General features: G+C 38.4%; 1 protein-coding gene across 3 annotated transcripts; it reads left to right on the top strand.

The window, feature by feature from the left end:
- The first annotated feature begins 3,513 nt into the window (after positions 1-3,513).
- STARD3NL (STARD3 N-terminal like) lies at positions 3,514-17,878 on the top strand. Of its 3 annotated transcripts, XM_009272428.1 has the most exons (8): positions 3,514-3,811; positions 6,614-6,691; positions 8,735-8,812; positions 10,538-10,591; positions 10,694-10,811; positions 13,372-13,470; positions 16,510-16,579; positions 17,390-17,878. In XM_009272428.1, the coding sequence occupies exons 1-7, from the start codon at positions 3,587-3,589 to the stop codon at positions 16,560-16,562; spliced, it is 705 nt and encodes a 234-aa protein (XP_009270703.1). In that variant the 5' UTR covers positions 3,514-3,586; the 3' UTR covers positions 16,563-16,579; positions 17,390-17,878. The 3 variants fall into 3 exon arrangements, with proteins under 3 accessions (XP_009270703.1, XP_009270704.1, XP_009270705.1); XM_009272429.2 differs by lacking the exon at positions 8,735-8,812 and having other exon boundaries at positions 3,520-3,811; XM_009272430.2 differs by lacking the exons at positions 8,735-8,812; positions 10,538-10,591 and having other exon boundaries at positions 3,520-3,811.
- The last annotated feature ends 1,024 nt before the right edge of the window (positions 17,879-18,902 follow it).

Raw genomic sequence — 18,902 nt, 5'->3', positions numbered from 1 at the left:
ATTAAAAAAAAATCCAGGACACATCCTGTGCTGGCATAAACCATCATCTTTCTTTGGAAATCTGTGGAGTACCGAGCGTACAGACAAGTAAAGAAACCCCATCCCGTTGACAGGACAAGGTTTGTAGGAAGAGGCAATATCTTTCATTAGCTCAACTGGTACAGTTGGAAAAAGTAGCAACCTTTAGGCAAGAGCCCCTCTTCAAGCCCACAACAGAAGCAGCATCTTTCAAAGCTGAATGCCAGTTGAGAGTTCTTATTCAGAGTTTAGTCCTTCTGACAAGCTGCATTATTTATGATGTCAGCGATTTAAGAAAAGCTTCTTATGGTCAAATGTTGCTGATGCAGTCTCATGAATTTGCTGTCCTGAGAAAGTTCACCTGTAAGTCAGTGAATTGACCAGAAAATAAACATACATTTTATTCTATGGGATGGAGATTCAGCTGGGTAAAAATGGTTTTACCAATTAGGAATATAACATTGTCTCTGATCTCCTTTGCTATCGGCATCCAGCAGCCTGCAGCTACCTAGGGCTAGGATACATAATAACAACACAAACCTAAATGATACTCCAAAATTAGTACCTCCTTTCATTTAGGATTTGCTGCCTCTGCTGCAAGTGTCAAGTTAAACGGCATTTGTGGGCAGAAAGCAACACGTTGGCTCTATGTAGAGCCCGATGAGACTCCTGTGGCAGGCACAGCACCATCACCTTTTCTGGTATGCAGAGGCGTGTGGGCTTCACTTTGAGATCTTCTAAGAAATTATTAATTATTTCTAGCCGTGTTCTGTTCAAAATTAAGGTCTTTTTCTATCAAGGCTTCCTGGAGAGGTGGTCAATGCCCCAAGCCTGTCAGTGTTTAAGAGGCATTTGGACAATGCCCTTAATACCATGCCTTAACTTTTGGTCAGCCCTGAAGTGGTCAGGCAATTGGACTAGATGATTATTGTGGGTCCCTTCCAACTGAACTGAACTATTCTGTTCTATTCTATAGAATTGTGAGTTTGATGGTACTAATGAAATTAATGGCAATTAGTACTATTTCTGTTCGGGGGAAGAGAGGACAGAATAAATGGCAGTTCTTCAGAACTTCTGCTTAATTTTCAAAATGTTCTTCTTTTCCTCAAAGAAGCAACATGAATCCTTGGGTGTGGACTAGTCTTTACCAGAGGATGTTATGAAATAACCATGTTTCTGCTCAACTTTACTGTCTACTGTACTGAAATATGTCTTTGCATAGTGAATAGTTAAATGACATGCTTTGTTTTGAATAGACAGGCATTTTAGATAACGTGGATATTATCAAACTAACAGATAAATGTGATTTGTAGAATAAGGTTTAGTGGCTGGTATTTGAAACAGGTATAGAAGTAATTGCAAAACAGTTTCTGACTGAAAATGTATATCAACATGGGATAGTCGGAGAGAAGCAGGTTCACTGGAATTCTTAATGTGGAGTAAGTCTGCGTTCATGTTCCTGCTGTAAAACTTCCTAGTCCTTTCAGTACTATAACTGTATAAGTTTGGAAACCTGATGCAAGTTCTGTTTAACTTGAAAGTTTGTCCACTTGCCTAACGGTGTTTATAAATTCTAATTTGTGCATGACTCAGAGGAAGGGAGGGGGCATGTGTTACAGAGTTGAGACTGGTACTTACTGGGAAAAGTCACTGCACAAATCCTGACACCTCTCAGTCAAAGTTGGGTAAACAGGAGGGTGAGAATGAGAAGTAAGGAAGATGCTCGGTTGTAAATCTGCTTGAAAACATCTTGAAACAGGAGTGAGTGCAGTACAACAATTTCTGTCTTTATTTTTATACGCGTTAATGATGACACTGATTATCTCAATCTCCTATTCCCACTTCTTAATTTCTTTGGTCATGTGTGCTCTGCTAACACCTCTTTAAAGGAGATTAGGCCCAGCAAAAGGCCTGTCAGCTTTCCTGGTCCCATGGCTTACAACTGAGAACCAGAAGACATATACCTTGGGTTGGCTTTGGAAAGCCATGGGCAGGAGCGTCCTGGGGTTGCTTGCCAGGCAGGAGCAGGATGGCAGTAGCCTGCCTGTGCTTGTGCTTGGCCTTGTGCTTGGTTTGGCCCGCAGCCGGATCCCAGAATGAGATGGTGATTGATACCGGCTTGGTTTGCCTCTGATCACTTGTTCCCTTCAGCAGAGACTCAGCTGGCAAGGTAGTTTCTGTCTTGGTGCGGGTCTGTTACCGTTCTCATGACGTTGCCCAAGAAAAGCGGACTTCGAACTACCTGAAGGCTGTTATGTGTGACTTGACCTAGATATTGGCCATCCCTGGCTAGCCTGCCTCTTCCTCAGCTGTGACGTGTGTGCGCTGGCAACTGCCTTCCCCACCTTTCCTTTTCCCCTGTGTCCTTGTATCCTCGTTTTTGCCTAGCGGTGTGTTACAGAACCTGTCTGCTTTTCCTGTTGTGCTTTGGTTGACTGTGTTCTATTCCAACTCCCAAGTCTGCATTCCTGTTGTGCTTTGGTTGACTGTGTTCTTGCACACTTGGGAGTTGGAATAGAAGAGTGGGAAGGGTTTCTCTTTCTGTTTTGTGGTTTACTGAAAGACAGCCCATGCAGGAAGAGACAAAGTTTTGTTCTTGAATTTCAAAAAGTTATTCCCCCAGCGTTACAGAAGCTTGGCTGATGTGATTTGTATCACAGGATGTATAGCTTAATCTTCTGAGTATTTTGCATAAACTTAAATTTTCTGTGTGTTTCCTTGAAACTTTTGTGACCTTCTTAGTCAACTCTTTCTAGAAGCTTTAATTGGAAAAAGGTTCTCATGGAGTAATGTAGTGACTTGTACATCAAACTGCTCCAGTTTTATAAGAAATTTAACCTGAAATTTTTTTTTAAAAGCCTTATAGTCAGAAGAGACTTAGGGTAAATGCATTACCTTTAACCACTGGGTTACATACAGTTTTTTTCAGAGAGACCCTGTCTGGCAATATAAGTTGTCGTAGCAGATGAACTTATCTATAGAGCAAATAGCAGTGTATTTGCTTTATAGAATGATTACTACAGTATTCAGGGTTTTTAATGGACTTCTAATCTTTTGGTTGTGTCGGCTCTGGATGTGCTGGTAGCTAACACTGCCATTTTTCAGGAATTGTATGTGGAAATTCCTTTAAGTTGGCTTCCTGTTAATAGCATTTAAATCAGAATCGGAAACCTTAAAGATGCACAGCATCGTGCTCTTTATTCATTCCCATTTAATGATCCCACTCTAACAACGTGGAGAATGGAGCCTTCTAAATCTAGACAGTGTTCCTTATTCCCACCGGTCTAATTGAACATTAATTCACTTGTTTCACACATCTGTGAGATGAAGAGAGCCTAGATATATCATATTTTAGAAACAATTTTTAGAGCCTACTTGCCAAATTCTCTTAGTTGTCAGTTTAGCAAAAAGAGAACTGACATGGTAAGATGAAGTTACCTACTGGAATTCTGGGGGGTTGGTAACTAATGTGTTTTGGTTTTGTTTGTTTGTTTAGAAATTCTTCCTATATGGATCAGCCTGTTAGTGATGGTGAAACTGGAAGACGACCACTCTAAGCAAACCCAGGATGAATCGGGTGCCAGGTGATGCAGAAAATGCTCACAGTAGCAGTGTGGAATCCTGTCCTTCCTTGCGGGATGTCCACTCCATCAACCCAGTGCAACTGACGGCAAGGATTGAGTCGTATGAAGGCAGAGAGAAGAAAGGCATATCGGATGTCAGAAGGACTTTCTGTTTGTTTGTTACATTTGATCTCTTATTCATAACCTTGCTGTGGATAATAGAATTAAATGTGAGTTGTCTTTTCAGTACCCTTAGAGTTTATTAATTTATTAATTCACTTCAGGAGTGGTTAATAAGTTGCTTTTTTCTATCCCAAATTATATGCTATTTGTATTTATTTAAATTAAATCTTCTTTCTTTTAAGCTTTCATGAACATAGTGTCTACTCAACTGCATCTACTTTTAGTCATTAGGATACATGGTTTCTTATCTTCTTATCATTAAACCTTTTGATGTTCCTGTAGTCTATGAACCATGCTGAAGAAACCATTGGAAATCCAGTGATCTTTTCAGAGAGCAAGTAAACAAAAATGTTACTGTACATCTTTGAATTTGGTGAGAAGTGTGAATTTTAACAGGTTTCGAGAGTTTGCCTTCTGAGTAACTCAGTCAATGATATTTCACTGAGGTGTTAGTCCCTGGAAAGACTTCTAGTGGCCAAAACCTTTATTTTGCTGTGATGTATTTTCTTTGAGACAAACTTAGTATGCTATACATTGTGTACGGCAGGGTGCATTTAAACAACATAATCTCCCACAGTTGCCACCTTTTAACTCCAGCATTTGTAATTTGGAAAATGAGGCAGTTCTGAAATTTCCAGAAAGCAATAGGGTAGCTGATTTGTTATTATTTCATAAGTAGCATCCTAGTTCTTGAGCTGGGTTTTAACCTATAATCTAAAGTATGCATTTAAGACAGGAAAAATGGGAGGAATCCCTTTTCTGGACAAGAAAGATCTTGAGTAAACATTTTTTGTTAGCATTCCTTTACAAGATAAATAACCTTGGTTATTGATCTGATATTATGAAGTTTCAGGAGCTGACTGTTCAAGTAGTTCATTGATATAGTGAAAAATACACTTTCCGATTTAATCTGAGAAAGCAGACTTTGCTTGCCTGAATGCTGTAATTTTGGGTCTAGACTTCTGTTGTCTCTCTAGGTGGAAAGACTGTTGTATCCGGTGCGTCTTGTCTTAGAAAAGCAGCACAGTGTTCTGATGCATTTCCTTTTTTTAGGCCAGTTTCTCAACAGCTTGTTCGACTAAGGGGAGCAGTCTGGATTTGTGTCTCTTGTCAAAGATTCAGAGTATAGGTTTTCATATTAGCACTCTCAGAATATTTGACTCTGTATAGAAAATGCTGCCAACTCATGGTGTTACATTTTGAATGCTGCAGCATTAAGGGACCTCAAGATCCTAGCAGTTTTCTTTGTGAAAAGCTTTGTTTTAAGGAGAACATATTATGAACCAGAGTCCTGTACTGCCAAATGTCAGCAAGAATGAAAAACAGGTTTTTTGTCTTCGGAAGTCATAATATTAGAAGCCATCATTTGGTATCTGGGATCTGACGTGTGATTAGGTTTTTTTGTTCTGTTTTTTAAATTAAGTTTTGTTCATTGGGAAGTCAAATAGCACTGTGTTAGGACTGTTCGTCACTGATACATAAGTAGTGGGACTTCAGAATTGCTGCCAGAGTTCCTGTAAGTATTGTTTTCCCTTTGTCGCCATTATCCAGTGTGCTTAGGTGTAATTTATTTTTAAACACTTCAGGGAGTAGCTCCATGGCTGTTGAGCAAACCCTAAATCAAGGCTGTCATGGTTCTCTGTTTATCCTTATGTTAACATGGTGCTCATGCAGCCACACAGTGAACAGCTTGGAGGGGGGGAAGTTGATCTTCCTTATTTATGCTGGAAACAGATGATCACACCTGATGCAGTAGAGCAACCAAGAGGAAGCTATATTTAGAAAATTGTCAGGTAGCCATAGAGGGGAGGAGAAGAAATAGAAGCAATTTCCAGTTGGAGTGAATAGTCTCAGGAAAACACTGTGCAGCAGTATAGTTGGGAAAAGTGTGGAAGTGTCTAGATTGCATTGCTTTGAGATGGTGAGCATATGTTGTTGGCGTGCTTTGGTACCACCTTTCTTTAAAAGGATAACAGTAGTCAAACTCAATATTAAAGCCTTCTGTTGGTGTTGTTTTCCGGTGCTTTACGTAACTATTTCATGCAGAGCTTAATTATTGAATTTAATATTAAAAACAATAGGATATGGACAGGATAAGGTTTTTCGCTCCCAACTAAGTTATATACTCCTCTCACTCTCTGACCCAATACATCACAAATTATTTTCTTACTAACCCAGTTTGAACAGGAAAGTGACAAATCCTTCCACTGGAAAGAAACACAGTGGCTAAGGAAGATGTCGTTTTGAATCCCCTCAAGCAAATGAAAGAACTAAACTTGGGCACTAGTTGTTTGTGGGAGAATGGTCTAATAGTTGCAGCTTCTGTGGTTTTTATAGTGGGTTTTTTTGTTCAGCTGTCTTAAAACAGATAGTATGTATGCTGATAAGGAAAAGATCTGGAGTATGAATTCAGTTGCTGTTTTGTTTCCTGTTTGTTAACATGTGACTGACTAGAGCTAGTTTCTGGGTGGCTTTTTCATCAGCTGTTTTGATCCTCCTTATGAGACATAAAATGCTCTGTGAATTTGTGTAACAGACCTTACATTTAATCATTTCTTCGTCTCTCAACAACTTGTTTTCTTTTATTTTGGGACAGTCTGAAGTGTAGCTTGCATAGGCCAGGTGTTAATCCTAAATGTTTTCACTTTGAAAATTGTATATAATCATGAAAAACAAATAAGGACACTAATCTTGAGATTGACATTCTTAGCATATATGCCCTCTGTACTTAGTTTAATGACCTTTTTGTACATCAGTGGGGAACTATTAATTTTACCCTGCAGATTTGTGTGTATTTTGGCTTCAGTAACTTCTGTTCTAAAGCTGTGTGTGGTGTTGTTTCTTTGTAGGTAAAAGGAGGCATTGAGACTACCCTAGAGAAAGAAGTCCTACAATATGACTACTCTTCTTCATATTTTGATATATTTGTAAGTGTTCTTTAAAAAAAAGAAAAGGAAAGAAAAAAAAGCAGCAAAAGTATAGTTTTCCCACGTTCCTCCTTCCACAGATGTTCCCTAGTTTGAGTCCTGTGAAAGTGTTGATCTTTTCTTGATAATTTAAACTGGAAGGACTTGTGCCAAATTTCACCCGTCTGGGGGTTGCCCAGTCCTTCTTTGGCAGCAGGCTCATGGAGCCTGTGAATAGAGATGCTTAGGCACACTTAAATTGCATCTTCTGCTTTGGGGGGGTGCGGAAAAGCAGATTAAAAACTCAGTCAAGAATGTGAGACTGATGTAACGTAAAGAGAATTCATTAAGAGGACAAGACCAATAGTCCTCCAGCTGTAAAATCATTTTGTTTAAACCGATGTTTTTGTCCTTCCACAGAAATAAGGCAATTGCAGTGAGGAGAGACTTGTTCCCAGGTTGGCCTGTATAGGTCAGGGTTTTTTCAGATTTCTGTGTTTTAACTCAAACAGGTGGTTTTAACATTGTACTAAAAACAGATGACATGAAGTGTAATTCTTCTTTACTATGTATAAGCACCTTAGGCACATGGGAGGAACTCTACTGCATTAGGAAATTTCTCTGTCTTTCAGTAACGCTGTAGCTTTGTAGTTGGAATGCATTTTGCACTGCATGGACCAGGTTACTGATCTCGAAGGAAAAGCTGTTTCTTTATGGTTCTTCTGAAGGGCCCCATGTTTTTGCAAGGTCATTAATTCTACCAGATCTTGTTTGCCTGGCAGAGATGAGGTGGTTTGGTATCAGTCATTTTATATTGATGACTATACAGAATCATAGAATAGGTTGGGTTGGAAATATCTAGAATCTCTTTTTGAAACTGGTGTAAAAACCCATCCTTGCTTCTGCATTGGACCATTTGCTGTGTCAAATGGAATGAGGTACCGGATACAAAAATTCCAGAAGCTAGCAAACTATGCTACTTCTCCCTTTCTCTCTCTTTATTTTGCTGCCAGGTTCTCCATGATATACACTACTGCAGAAAGCAAAAAATGTTATCTGTAAGTGTTGATGCTCTGGCAATTATTTTGCCCTGTAGTTGAACCAAGGGTTAAAAACATGTAATGCAAAATAATAGACTTTTATTCCCTGGGAAGGGACTAGGTCATTGAATTCTGCAAAATGATTTCTGGGCTTATACAGGATTTCTTCTGTTTCTACTAGACGTCACTGAAACATGTATTTGCATAAGATTAAATGGGTTCATTATACCTCTGGCCATGTCTGTCCTTGATTTCTCTGCATTTTTAAGCGTTTGTTTCACATTTTTTAGATTCTGAACACATCTTTTAAAACAAGTTGGAGGCAATCTAATATCAAAGAATGAACAGGGAAATGGAGGGTTAGAGTCCCTGATTCAGAAATTTCGTCTGTCTGCTATTGATTTCATTTTCTGGCCTAGAAATACCATAACTTACCTTTCTTTACTGCAAAATATTTCAAACGGCTTGCTATTGCAGGCATCTCCATAAAGAATAATTGATTGTTGCAATGTTAATATTTCAAGAAATACTAAAAAAATTAGTAAGTAGAAAATTGTTTTTAAAAATTCTTCCCATTTTTGGATTGCATTTGTGAAGTCTTTACAGTTTTTAATGATATTCTTGCGCAGTAGCACACCACTAAGATCAGTGAGATGCACAGTAATGCTCAAGGTATTTGCTGGATTAACTGCATCTAGATTTAACTGCTTAGATTCCAGTCAGGTAAAATGATCATGAACATACTTTGTGTAGCTTTCTTATGTTTCTAACTTATTTGTGGAATTGCACATGCTTGCATATTTGAGCCTATGTAGGCATGTGAGTAGTGCCATTTGCTTTACAAATGAGAAATTATGTTCTATGTCTGTTTTATAAGCACATTCAAATTTGTTTCTCAATAACAAAACAGATTGTCCTGTTTTAAGTTGTTTTGTAAGCAGTTAGTATTTTCAGTGAGCTGAGAATCTTGTGGTTCTTCTGTGTTCTGAATTAACCAACAAATATTTTTTTCCTTTCTCTATAGCTACTGGCAGTCTTTCGATTTAAGGTGTTAATACTTGCATATGCAATGTGCAGACTGCGCCATTGGTGGGCAATAGCTGTGAGTAGTAGCCAAGCATAATGGAGTTTTAATTAGAATGGATCAAACAGACAAAATTTTAGATGCCTCTTAACGCTTGTATGTTAAGAATCATCTTGATGCTATATATAAAAATTCGCTGTACAGTTACAGATTAAAAACTTCTGTTCTGGAAGATTTTCAGCCTAAAGACAAGACTTTAATAGCACAGTGGGTGTGGTCCTTATTAGGTATCATGTTAATACAAATTGAAGACTTACTTTGAATCCAGTATGGATGGCTAGCGTAACTGCTTGTTACCTCTGACTTGTTAATTAATGTTTGAAATATATTTGCATTTGAAATAGTGAACTGTATTCAAAAAGAAGAATTGGCATTATTGTACCAGAGATCCAGCTGTCCGTTAACTCCCCCATTCTTAGCTTTTTAGAGTTTTAGGTGCCACCCATTGAGCACTAGCACCTGTATTGCTTCATGCTCCAATACAAAATGTTGAATATGCATCCCTTCTTAGAAAGGAAGTTCTTGAGAACTGTAGGCAATCACAGTAGATTGGAGCAAGTACCTTTAATGCAGCTGTATTGTGTGGATGAGAAAGAATGCAAAACGTGATGACAAATTCATACTTCCACCAGTCGATACTATAGATTGTAATACAATAGGCATATTGCTGGCTTAGCGCATTGTAGATCTTAGACTGTTTTTCCCCTTACACTATGGTAGGTGCATGTAGAATGTGTTCATGTATAACTTTCTTCAAGTGAGTAGCATGCAGTTTGTTCAGTGGTTTGAGATTACATGCCATGATTTTTTTGAAATTGTTATTAGCGTGGCACAAACACATACATAATAGTAACTGCTGCTCTGATGGTGTTTATTTTTGAGTGCACGCCTCTCAAAATCCCTTACTCTTAGTTGTGTAGCTTTAGAGTATTTCTTCCAATGACATCCTCCAACTTGATGCAGTTGTTTGTGAGGTGGTGAGAGTGAACCCATCATGGTAGTAAGCAATTAGATATATAAAGCTTCACTGAAGGTTTTGCAGAAGCCATTAGTCTTAAAATCCTTCCTGTGCTTACCAGAAGCTAGTTAGGTTCTGCTATGATTTAAAGAATTGCTGGACCTAAATGCACTAATAGAGTTAGAAGCCTTACTTAAGTGAACAGTACTTGTCCACTGCTTTTTTTGGTTTTTTTCCAACGTTTTATGCAGCCTGCCATTTTTTAATTATGTCAGGGAGTATCAAGTCTTCAAAGTGATTCATTTTTCACAATATCAGTATGTGAATTAAAACATTAATTCAAATTTACTTCTGCAAAGATGTTTTGTTATTTGAAATGGATCTTTTGATTTGGATGGTAGTGAAAAGCATTTGGAGCAATTGCTGTTTGCTTTTTCCCAAATACATAGATAGGTGGGTTTTTTTTAAGGGACTTGGTGAATAAAATACTGCATCTCCGTTATACAGTAAGATCACAATTTATATAACTCAGCATCTGTGTAGCATCTAAACTGCCTATCTGCTGTGTGGAAATCAACATTTGGAGATTCCGTATTAAAAGTTATCTTTATTAAGGAGGTTATTTTAATAACACTTAGTTAATTGTATCATACTTGTTAGGTTTTATTAATCTATGATCTTGCTGTTGTTGGTAAATATTTAAAGTTGCAACTGATAGATAATGGCAGAAATGAGAAAGTAAATCCATTTATTAGTCTTAACTGTTCTTACCCTGTCTCTTTCAGTTTACAACAGCAGTGACCAGTGCCTTTTTATTAGCAAAAGTAATTATTTCACAGGTATATATTCTAATCAAATGTTTGTTTTACTTTGTTGTTTTCTTGAAAGCAAGATTCTTCAGGGTAATTTCTGTAATGTTGTGTGGTTTTGTTTCCTTCAAGCTGTTCTCACAGGGTGCTTTTGGCTACGTGCTGCCCATCATATCCTTCATACTTGCCTGGATTGAAACTTGGTTCTTGGACTTTAAAGTGTTACCGCAAGAAGCTGAAGAAGAAAACAGTAAGCTTTTGATATTTTCCCTCGATCGCTGCAGTTGGCAACATTTGGTCCCATGTTATCTGGCAGAAGAATGCTGCTTTCAGCTTCTCAAAATTTGAAGAGCTGTGGGAAAAATTAACTCATATGGCATAATTTTCCTTTTTCTGGAAAGGAACATACGCCTTCAAAGAAGTGGGTTTGTAATTAATTTAGGGAGGCAAAGTTAAAAGTTACAAGGGACAGATCAGCAATTTGTCAAGCACTGAGAAACGTATATAATTTTGTAAGCTTAAGACATGAAAATTTAACTGACTTGGGCTTGTAAAATTTTATTTTCTGGGTAATGCATAGAATAAGTATCTGGTTCCTCTTTTAGGAAAAGTAGACACAATAATTAACGTCACTAACTCTTGAGGTAGAAAAGGGAAAGCAAAGAAGTATTGTGGAGAGACTGCTTCATGCACAGACAGAATGAGATCAGAACAAGTATGAATTTCAGCCTCTTCAAGATGAGGCAGCAGGTCATCTGACACTCAATGTATTCAACTAAATGGAGGAAACCCATTGGTTTAGTTGAAAGAATATTGCTTGAGTGATGAGGAAAAGAAAGCATAGATTTCTGCTACAGATGTTTTGTTAGTTTCAACAGCAGGAGAGTAATTATGCAGCGAACCTGTTATTTGTGCATCGTTACCTGAAATACAGTCTGAAACTCTGTTGGAAGGGCATGTTTGCCTGTTAGATAAAAACAAAAACTTTACATGGGCATGGATGCCTCCATTTTTCTAGTGCTCTGAAATGCAATCTTTCTACTTTGATCCCTTCCCTCTTCTTTTCCACCACTCCAAGAAAGAAGTTGGTTAAATGAGTACACTGGGTTTTGCCTAGAGAAAGGGGTACATAGGCTAACTTTTTTTTTCTCTTTTGAGGGGGTGAGGAAATACAGCTCCATCACACTTTTATCTCAATAGATAAAAAGTCTAACCAGTTCAGAGACTTTTGCATTTTTTTATACTGAATATTCATAGACAAAGAAAGTATTTGATACTTACACATGTAAATACTTTATGATCATATTCATAAAATTGAGATATTATTGCTAAATCCCTATGGGATTCAATGACACTTTCTTTTTGTTCATTCCTACTGAGCTTGAAATAGATGGTATTTATTTAGAAATACATGCTTTCTAGTTGAGCTCTGCATATTTCCAAAAAAGATGGGGTTTCACTGGAAAATGTTGATTTTAAGTAATTAAGTCAGACAAATGATAGGCACGTTTGGATTGTGTTTATTTAGTGCCTTATTTGCTTTTAAATCTGAGACAGATAATGAAAACAGATTTTAATAGTTTTTGCTTTTTGACCAGGTATTTTTCTCTCCTGTCTCTAGTGGGAGTGGAAGCTGACTTTGTTCCATCTTACTGTTTTGTTTTAAAAAAAACAACCAAACAAAAAAAAAAACCACCACAGCAATTTTCTGCCTAATGCAACAGTGCTCAGAATTTGGAGATGTTTTGTCTGTAACTTTTAAAAAAAAAAAAAAGAAAAAAGGGCAAAACTGTCTTTCCACTGAAGATTTCCAGCTCTAAAAGTTTCCTTCCGTGAGCAGGATTTAAAGCTAAAATCCAACCAGTATGTGTCTTCTAGTATCTTGTGACTCATTGTTAAGTATGGAGACTGACCTTCCTCTCTTGGACAAAGTGGAAATATAAGTAAAAGAGAAGTCTCCTTCGGAGACTTCGAACTGGTTAATAAGATAAATTGGTATGTAGAAATAGTAGTTTGAGTTGGAAAGAGATTTTTTTAATAACTGCTGGCTGCCTCAGATAGCTCTCCTGATTCAGTAAAACATCAAGGTTTTCTTTTTTTTTTCCTCATCAGTCTTCATGTGGCAGAGGATCAAGGATGGAAGTTGAACAGCCTTATGTTGACCTAAAATGCCATCTTTGCCCTGTTATTATCAGAAGTCCTGTTGATGGCAGTAAGGACGAGATGAATTAGCCTCTCTCCCAACTCCTTTTGTTTTTTGTCCTGTATTAAACACACCAGGATAGCCCCATGTCATTTCCAAATTATTTTCCTGATTTTAGATGAAATTGAGCCAAAAGGAGTTGAAGGTTGGAGTAACTAGGTATGTTGAGACAGATAGGTGAAAGCAAGCCATTAATGAGGAGTCTTATAGTGGCAAAGTGAGAAAATAATTTATTTGGTTATGCGTGGCAGCTCACTGATGATTAAAAATATATTTCAGAGTTTTAGTTAGCCATTGAATATTGATGAATTTACATATGACATCCTAATCATGCAGTTGCACATAGTAGAAGGAAGGACTCCTGAATTCATGTGTACAGTACCTCTGTTTTGCTAGAGTGTGTCTCCTTAGCTGCCTGAAGTTACATAGAAGACATACATGTTAAATTAACAGCTTGCTTTTTTTCCTGAGATATTTATTTATAGAAGTAACTTATTAGGAATGCTAACATAATACATCAATCTTTAAGATTCTTCATCAATACTTGATCTTTAAGATGCTATGCTATAGCACTGAGGATTTGGGTTTTTGGTTTTTTTCCTTTTAGGATTTTTGATAGCACAGGATGCTTCTGAACGAGCAGCTCTTCTTCACCCAGGAGTCCTCTCTGATGGGCAGTTCTATTCTCCTCCTGAATCTGTAGCAGGTAGTTATGTTCGCATAGTGAATGATTTTTCATATTGACATTAAACTCCTGAATATTTCACCCCCTTCAGAGGGTAAGGCAGGGGAAAGGTGAAGGGAAAAAATATATTTTCCTTTTTAAATTAAAAGTGCACTTTATAATCCTGAAATGAAAGATTCTTTTTTTATTCAGTAATTCAGTTTAGTTACTACCTATCAGATGAATTACAACACATGTAAGTAGTGGGGCTTCTGACATGCCCCAAAGGTGTTAAAAACAAGGTAAGTCTGAAAGAAAACAGTACCGCAACTGAAAGGAGGTGGTTATTGTTCGTTTCTGCCATCGATGATCGTTATGGGTCCCTTCCAACTTGAGATATTCTATGATTCTGTGATCCCTTATCTGCTAGCAATAGTGTTTATGCAGCAATGCACTGTTTGATCCAGCCTAAACTTGGAGCTTTACAGTATCTTAGGATAGACTGTGAACCTGAAACTGCTCTAAAACAAACTGAAATTTCAATCACAGGCTCTTTTGCTTTCTCATAACAAAAGGAAAAAGCCCTCTCTGTATAAAAAGGCTAGCTGTGTGGGTATATTAAACTGAGGGCAAGTGTTAATTACATCTTAACTCTGCATATCATGTGCTTTGTTCTAGTTGAGGTATGAGCCGAGTAAGCTAAAAAATAAATGGAAGTACCGCAGGAGTTAAGAATGTGTTTGCAGGCATTTCAAGGAAATAAGTAATTTCTGTATGGGTTGAGTGGATTTGAGTTACTTGAGGACGCAGTGTGAACCCCCAAATCCTATGTCAGTCTTTTTACCCTAAAATGTAAATCTCTTCTGTAAAGCTCTGCTGTATTATGCAATATATTTAAAATATTAGTATCTGCTAATTGCTACAGATGCTTTGCCTATCTTGTGTTATAGAGTTATACATGGTGATATTTTTCAATTTAATGGCTGTGTCTCTGGTTGCTGAGCATCTTGGCATAACGAATGACTTAGAGCTCCATCTAGGGATGAGAAAGCATTAAGACAATGTCGAGTGTAACTAATGATTCAAAGTGAAAATGTATTTTAGTTAAAGCTGTGAGTCTATCTTGAGGAATAATGGTTGGAAGTATTACACTGGATTCAGCTTGGGATTTTTTTGGCAATAGAATATACAGTGTGAGAGGAAGTGTAAGTGGGGGTAACATGTTTTCCTTGGCAGTTTGGCTGGGTCGATGTTGCATGTGCAATGAGCTATCGTGCCTCAGCATGCGTATGGTGACTACATGTATATGACTGTGGCATTGCTTTCAGCTTATCAAGTGGCTGCTTGTCACCTGGGTTTCAGTAACCGCTCACGTGCCTTCTAGTCTGCCCTAACTGCCAAGTAAATTTGTCTGAGCACCCTTTATGGGTATGAGAAGCAAAAGAAACAGTCGAATGTATTTGAACTAAAACACGCACACTGGTAGTCACAAAGCATTCTGAAACTGTTAGATTATGTACAGTAAAAATAGCTCACAATTAAAAATATTTTCTTAAAAATTCTGCATTTCTTTCAGGTAAGACAAACTATGGATTGTTCTAAGTGAGCAGGTTTTGGTCAATTTGCCTTACATATTGATTGGAAAAACATTTAGAGATAAACTACTCCCCATGATCATGCAGAGGGGAATAAACTCCTCTGCTGACATGGCAACATGTCTAAAAACAAATCTTTGCTGTCAGGAGGTGACATTTAAAACAGGCTCTGTTGGAATTTTCAGCTTATTTATTTTTTATGTCTTCCTTGAAGATGCCCATGCCCAGGGCCATACCCTTTTCCATCCACTTCTTTATATGGGTTGACCCTTCATCTTCAACATTAGACTTTGTTGCCAAGTAGTCATTCTGGAGGTAGCAAGTGAAAAATCAGTGTGGAAAGAGTAAATTTCTACAGTTTCTGTACAATTTGAGCTTCAAAATGAAAGGCAGGTATGCTATTCCAAGAAAGGAGAGGACTTCAGAGTAGTTTGGCCAAAAAAACTGCTTAACATCTTTGTCTTTCTTTTTTTTTACTTCTTTGTGAGAGGGAATGTGGGTCCATAGTTCAGCTTTAAATTGATGGCAAAAGCCCAAGTAATTCTCCCAGGCATTTTATCAAAGACAGTTCTTTACTCACCTGGTTTTTTGTTTTGGTTTGGTTTTTTTCCCTGTGGGAGTCTCATTTAAACTGCCCAAGACATGCATGGTGAAATGCATGGGCTGATAATTTCCTCAGTCGCCCCTGACAAGGGCTGACTGCCGCAAGGACTGACTGCCACCTCAGATGTGGGCAGAGACATCTGCAGCTTGGATTGGATCTCCAGAACTGTGGGTCAACGCTGCTCACCCTGCTTGCTTGGTATCTTCTCGCTCTCCCTGAAATGACTGATCCATCAAGCCACCTTCCTGCAAAGCAGTGCCTCCAGCAGGAGCTGCCTCTGGGCACGTAGCCCTGTGACTAGCTAAGGCCTCTCTTTTCGGGGCCTTCCAGGGCTTTGTCAGAGCAGAGAGCTGAGAGCAGGCAGGGGATGAGCAGAAGAGAACGGGGCAGGGAGAGCCAGAGGGTTTGGTTCCTGGCTTAAAGTGAGACAATTTCTTGCCAGAACACTAGATACAGAAATTAATTAATTTGTAAAGCAGTATTTCTGGCTGCTTTGAAAGTGTCTTCTGAAGTTGTCTTCCAAAGGGCAGGATGTAGCAAGTGGGAAAATCTGCTTGTCAGTGAGCAAATGTGGAGTTGATTGTCCTGAGTGTGTTGTAGTGAGAACTTGAAGCACTTGCTAACTGAATCCGTTGACAGGGTAGGTATTTCAAGAATGATCCCAGTGCTGGGTTTTGGGTTTGATAACTGTTAAAAAAAACCTTCAATGTCAAACATCCGAAAAGATAACAAATCTAAAATAAAAAGTAAGTATTTTTATGGGAAATAGTTGCTTTGAATTGCCTTTTGATAAGCCGTTACCAGTGGTGGTCTGCTTCTTTCTTTTCCTTTTTTTTCTTCTTCTCTCAACTGATCTAATAGCATTCTTGTCTTCCTTTTCAGGATCCGATGAAGACTCTGAAGAAAAGCAAGACAGTGAAAAACCAGTTGTATAGCAAATATGAAAAAGCAGGTAAGTTCCTTTGCGTAGAACCTGAATATTCCTAAAAATATTTTTTTCTTCTTAGTTCCTTCCCAAATAATTTGAACAGTGGGCTAACTCTTAGGAGCCCATCATCTTTGAGCCCAGTCTGTCCGTCTTAGCAACCGTCAAGCAGGAAATCCTGCCAGGCTCTTGAGACCCTGTAGTTGGGATCCTCTGCTGCTGAGTTCTGGTTAACCCAGGCCCAGGGGTCTGAGAGCGCTGTTCTGGAGTATAGTGTAAAAGGCTGCAGGCTCGGGATGGAACACCTGCAGCATGTTGGCTGTCCTGGAAAGGACCATGGTGGACCAGATGTGTAAAAGCTCCTTTTTTTGGAAGCGGGGAGAGATATTTCTTTGGAGATGGCGATGCAAGAGTGCTAGGAAGAGATTTTCTTTTAGTTTAAGTCTAGGACAAATAACTCATCTTGAAGATTGCACGGGCAAAACTACTTTGATATTTCCCCTCCTCAGGCTGTTTAATAGCTGCCCCTCGGAGCAGCTGCGTCTTAAGATTTTTGTAGTGTACTTTGGTTAAATATGAGAGATTATTTCCTTATTTTGGAAATTACTTCATTTACTTTTGGAATTCTCTTGCCCCATGCTTTCACTTCACCGCACATGGCAAAGCTCAAGCTAGGGGAGGTACTAAATGTTCTTGAGAAGCTGAAGCTTCTGATTTGAAATCTTCTAGTGCTCGTCTGGAAGAGTGGATGACCTTTTCTTTTCAGCCTCCCCGTTTCCAATATCTGTTTTCTTGACTCGCACCTTCATTCATCTCGATTTGTGTAATCTGTTACAGAAAGAAAATCTCTAAGGGAAGTTGTTGGGGTTTGGAGACTGGCAACAGAGTCTGTGGCTGACTTGCTTGGTGGAGCTGCTGACAGGAGAATTTATTCATTAGAAAGCAAAGGGAATGGTTCCCATGTACTGTAATACCTCACAAAGATGTACCTTGTTGACATATGTATATTAGGTTGCCTCCCAGGTGGTATGAAAATATTTGTCCATGATGTATTTTGTTATTCAGTGATTCCTGAAGTTGATCTTCTAATGACTAGGTAATTACTGGAAAGTGTTGTCTTGTGTACCTAATCAAGAGACTGGTAATATAATGAAGTAAAACTTCTCTATGGTGGAAGTATATTTAATGATTGTTGGGACTCACCAGGTGAAATTATTTTATGTTACTGCAAATTTGTCATTAGTTTTATGTTTACTTTTTTTAACTTCATGCATTTTCTTTTTTAATGGATATGTTCACTTTCTAAAATAAAAATGTTAAAACATGGGTAATGCATTATGATACTTTGTTGCTTTATCAACTGAAAATCCGTGTGTATCACTCCTTTATTTCTTGTGGGGTAATGAGGATGCCAATTTGCATAGATTTTGTGCAAAATGTGTTATAGTGCTGTTTGGCTGCCTGCAGGGATGTAGTGTAACTGGTAGTGGAACGTCATTTCTTTGTTGCATATGTGATATCAAAAGGATGCAGGGAGCTTTTTGAAATAACTTAGTTCCCACTCCTGTACTGGTGGTGGATGTTCTTCAGGTTCAAGGAGGAAACTGGAGTAAGTGAGCTTTTGCAAACACTGGTATTACCCCAGTAGTGAAAGGAAGGTAGTCAATCGTTTGATTTACGTGTGTAAGTATAAGATGTGTATTTTCAGATATGGTGTTAACCGATGCTTGATCAAAAAAGTTTTAGGTAACACCTAATTCCTACCTAAAGAGGAATGTAAGTGTTGTCGCTTTCCTTATATAGCCATTAGGCTTTATTAGCAACCTGCACAGCAAATATTAAGTACCAATGTCTTCTTCACGTGGTAACTCATGCATATGGACTATATTGCTTTGTAATATTTCCACTGCTGTGGAACAGAAGCATGGTGGGTAGAAGGCAGGATGGGCTGTGGTCTATCTCTTCCAATCACAGCTATTCCTTGAAGCAGTAGTGACTGTTTCAGTGTACAGGATTCTTCCACTAAAAGCACAAACCGAAAGCCAATCCTCAAAGCATTAAAACATACATTGGCTTCCCCTTATTCAGTCTCAACAAATCAATAAACTAGCAGCAGGGGCTTGTAAGCCACTGCAGCTGTCAAACTCACAGCCATGAACTTGATGAGCCCCGGAAATTGCAGATGGATACCTATGCTCAACACTCTGCAGGGCTGTGTGGATGCAGGATTTCTTTTCTCTTTTCAGCTTTGGGTATGAGACATCACAAGTGGGCTGGGAGATCATTTATTAAAAGTGGGCTTGAATCATGATCACTTGCTTAGTTGTCCTGTTGGAGTTGACGCTACAGC

Source organism: Aptenodytes forsteri, unplaced genomic scaffold (assembly GCF_000699145.1).
Source record: "Aptenodytes forsteri isolate BGI_AS27 unplaced genomic scaffold, ASM69914v1 Scaffold398, whole genome shotgun sequence".
Classification (NCBI taxonomy): domain Eukaryota; kingdom Metazoa; phylum Chordata; class Aves; order Sphenisciformes; family Spheniscidae; genus Aptenodytes; species Aptenodytes forsteri.
This window is presented reverse-complemented; position numbering and strand designations above follow the sequence as displayed.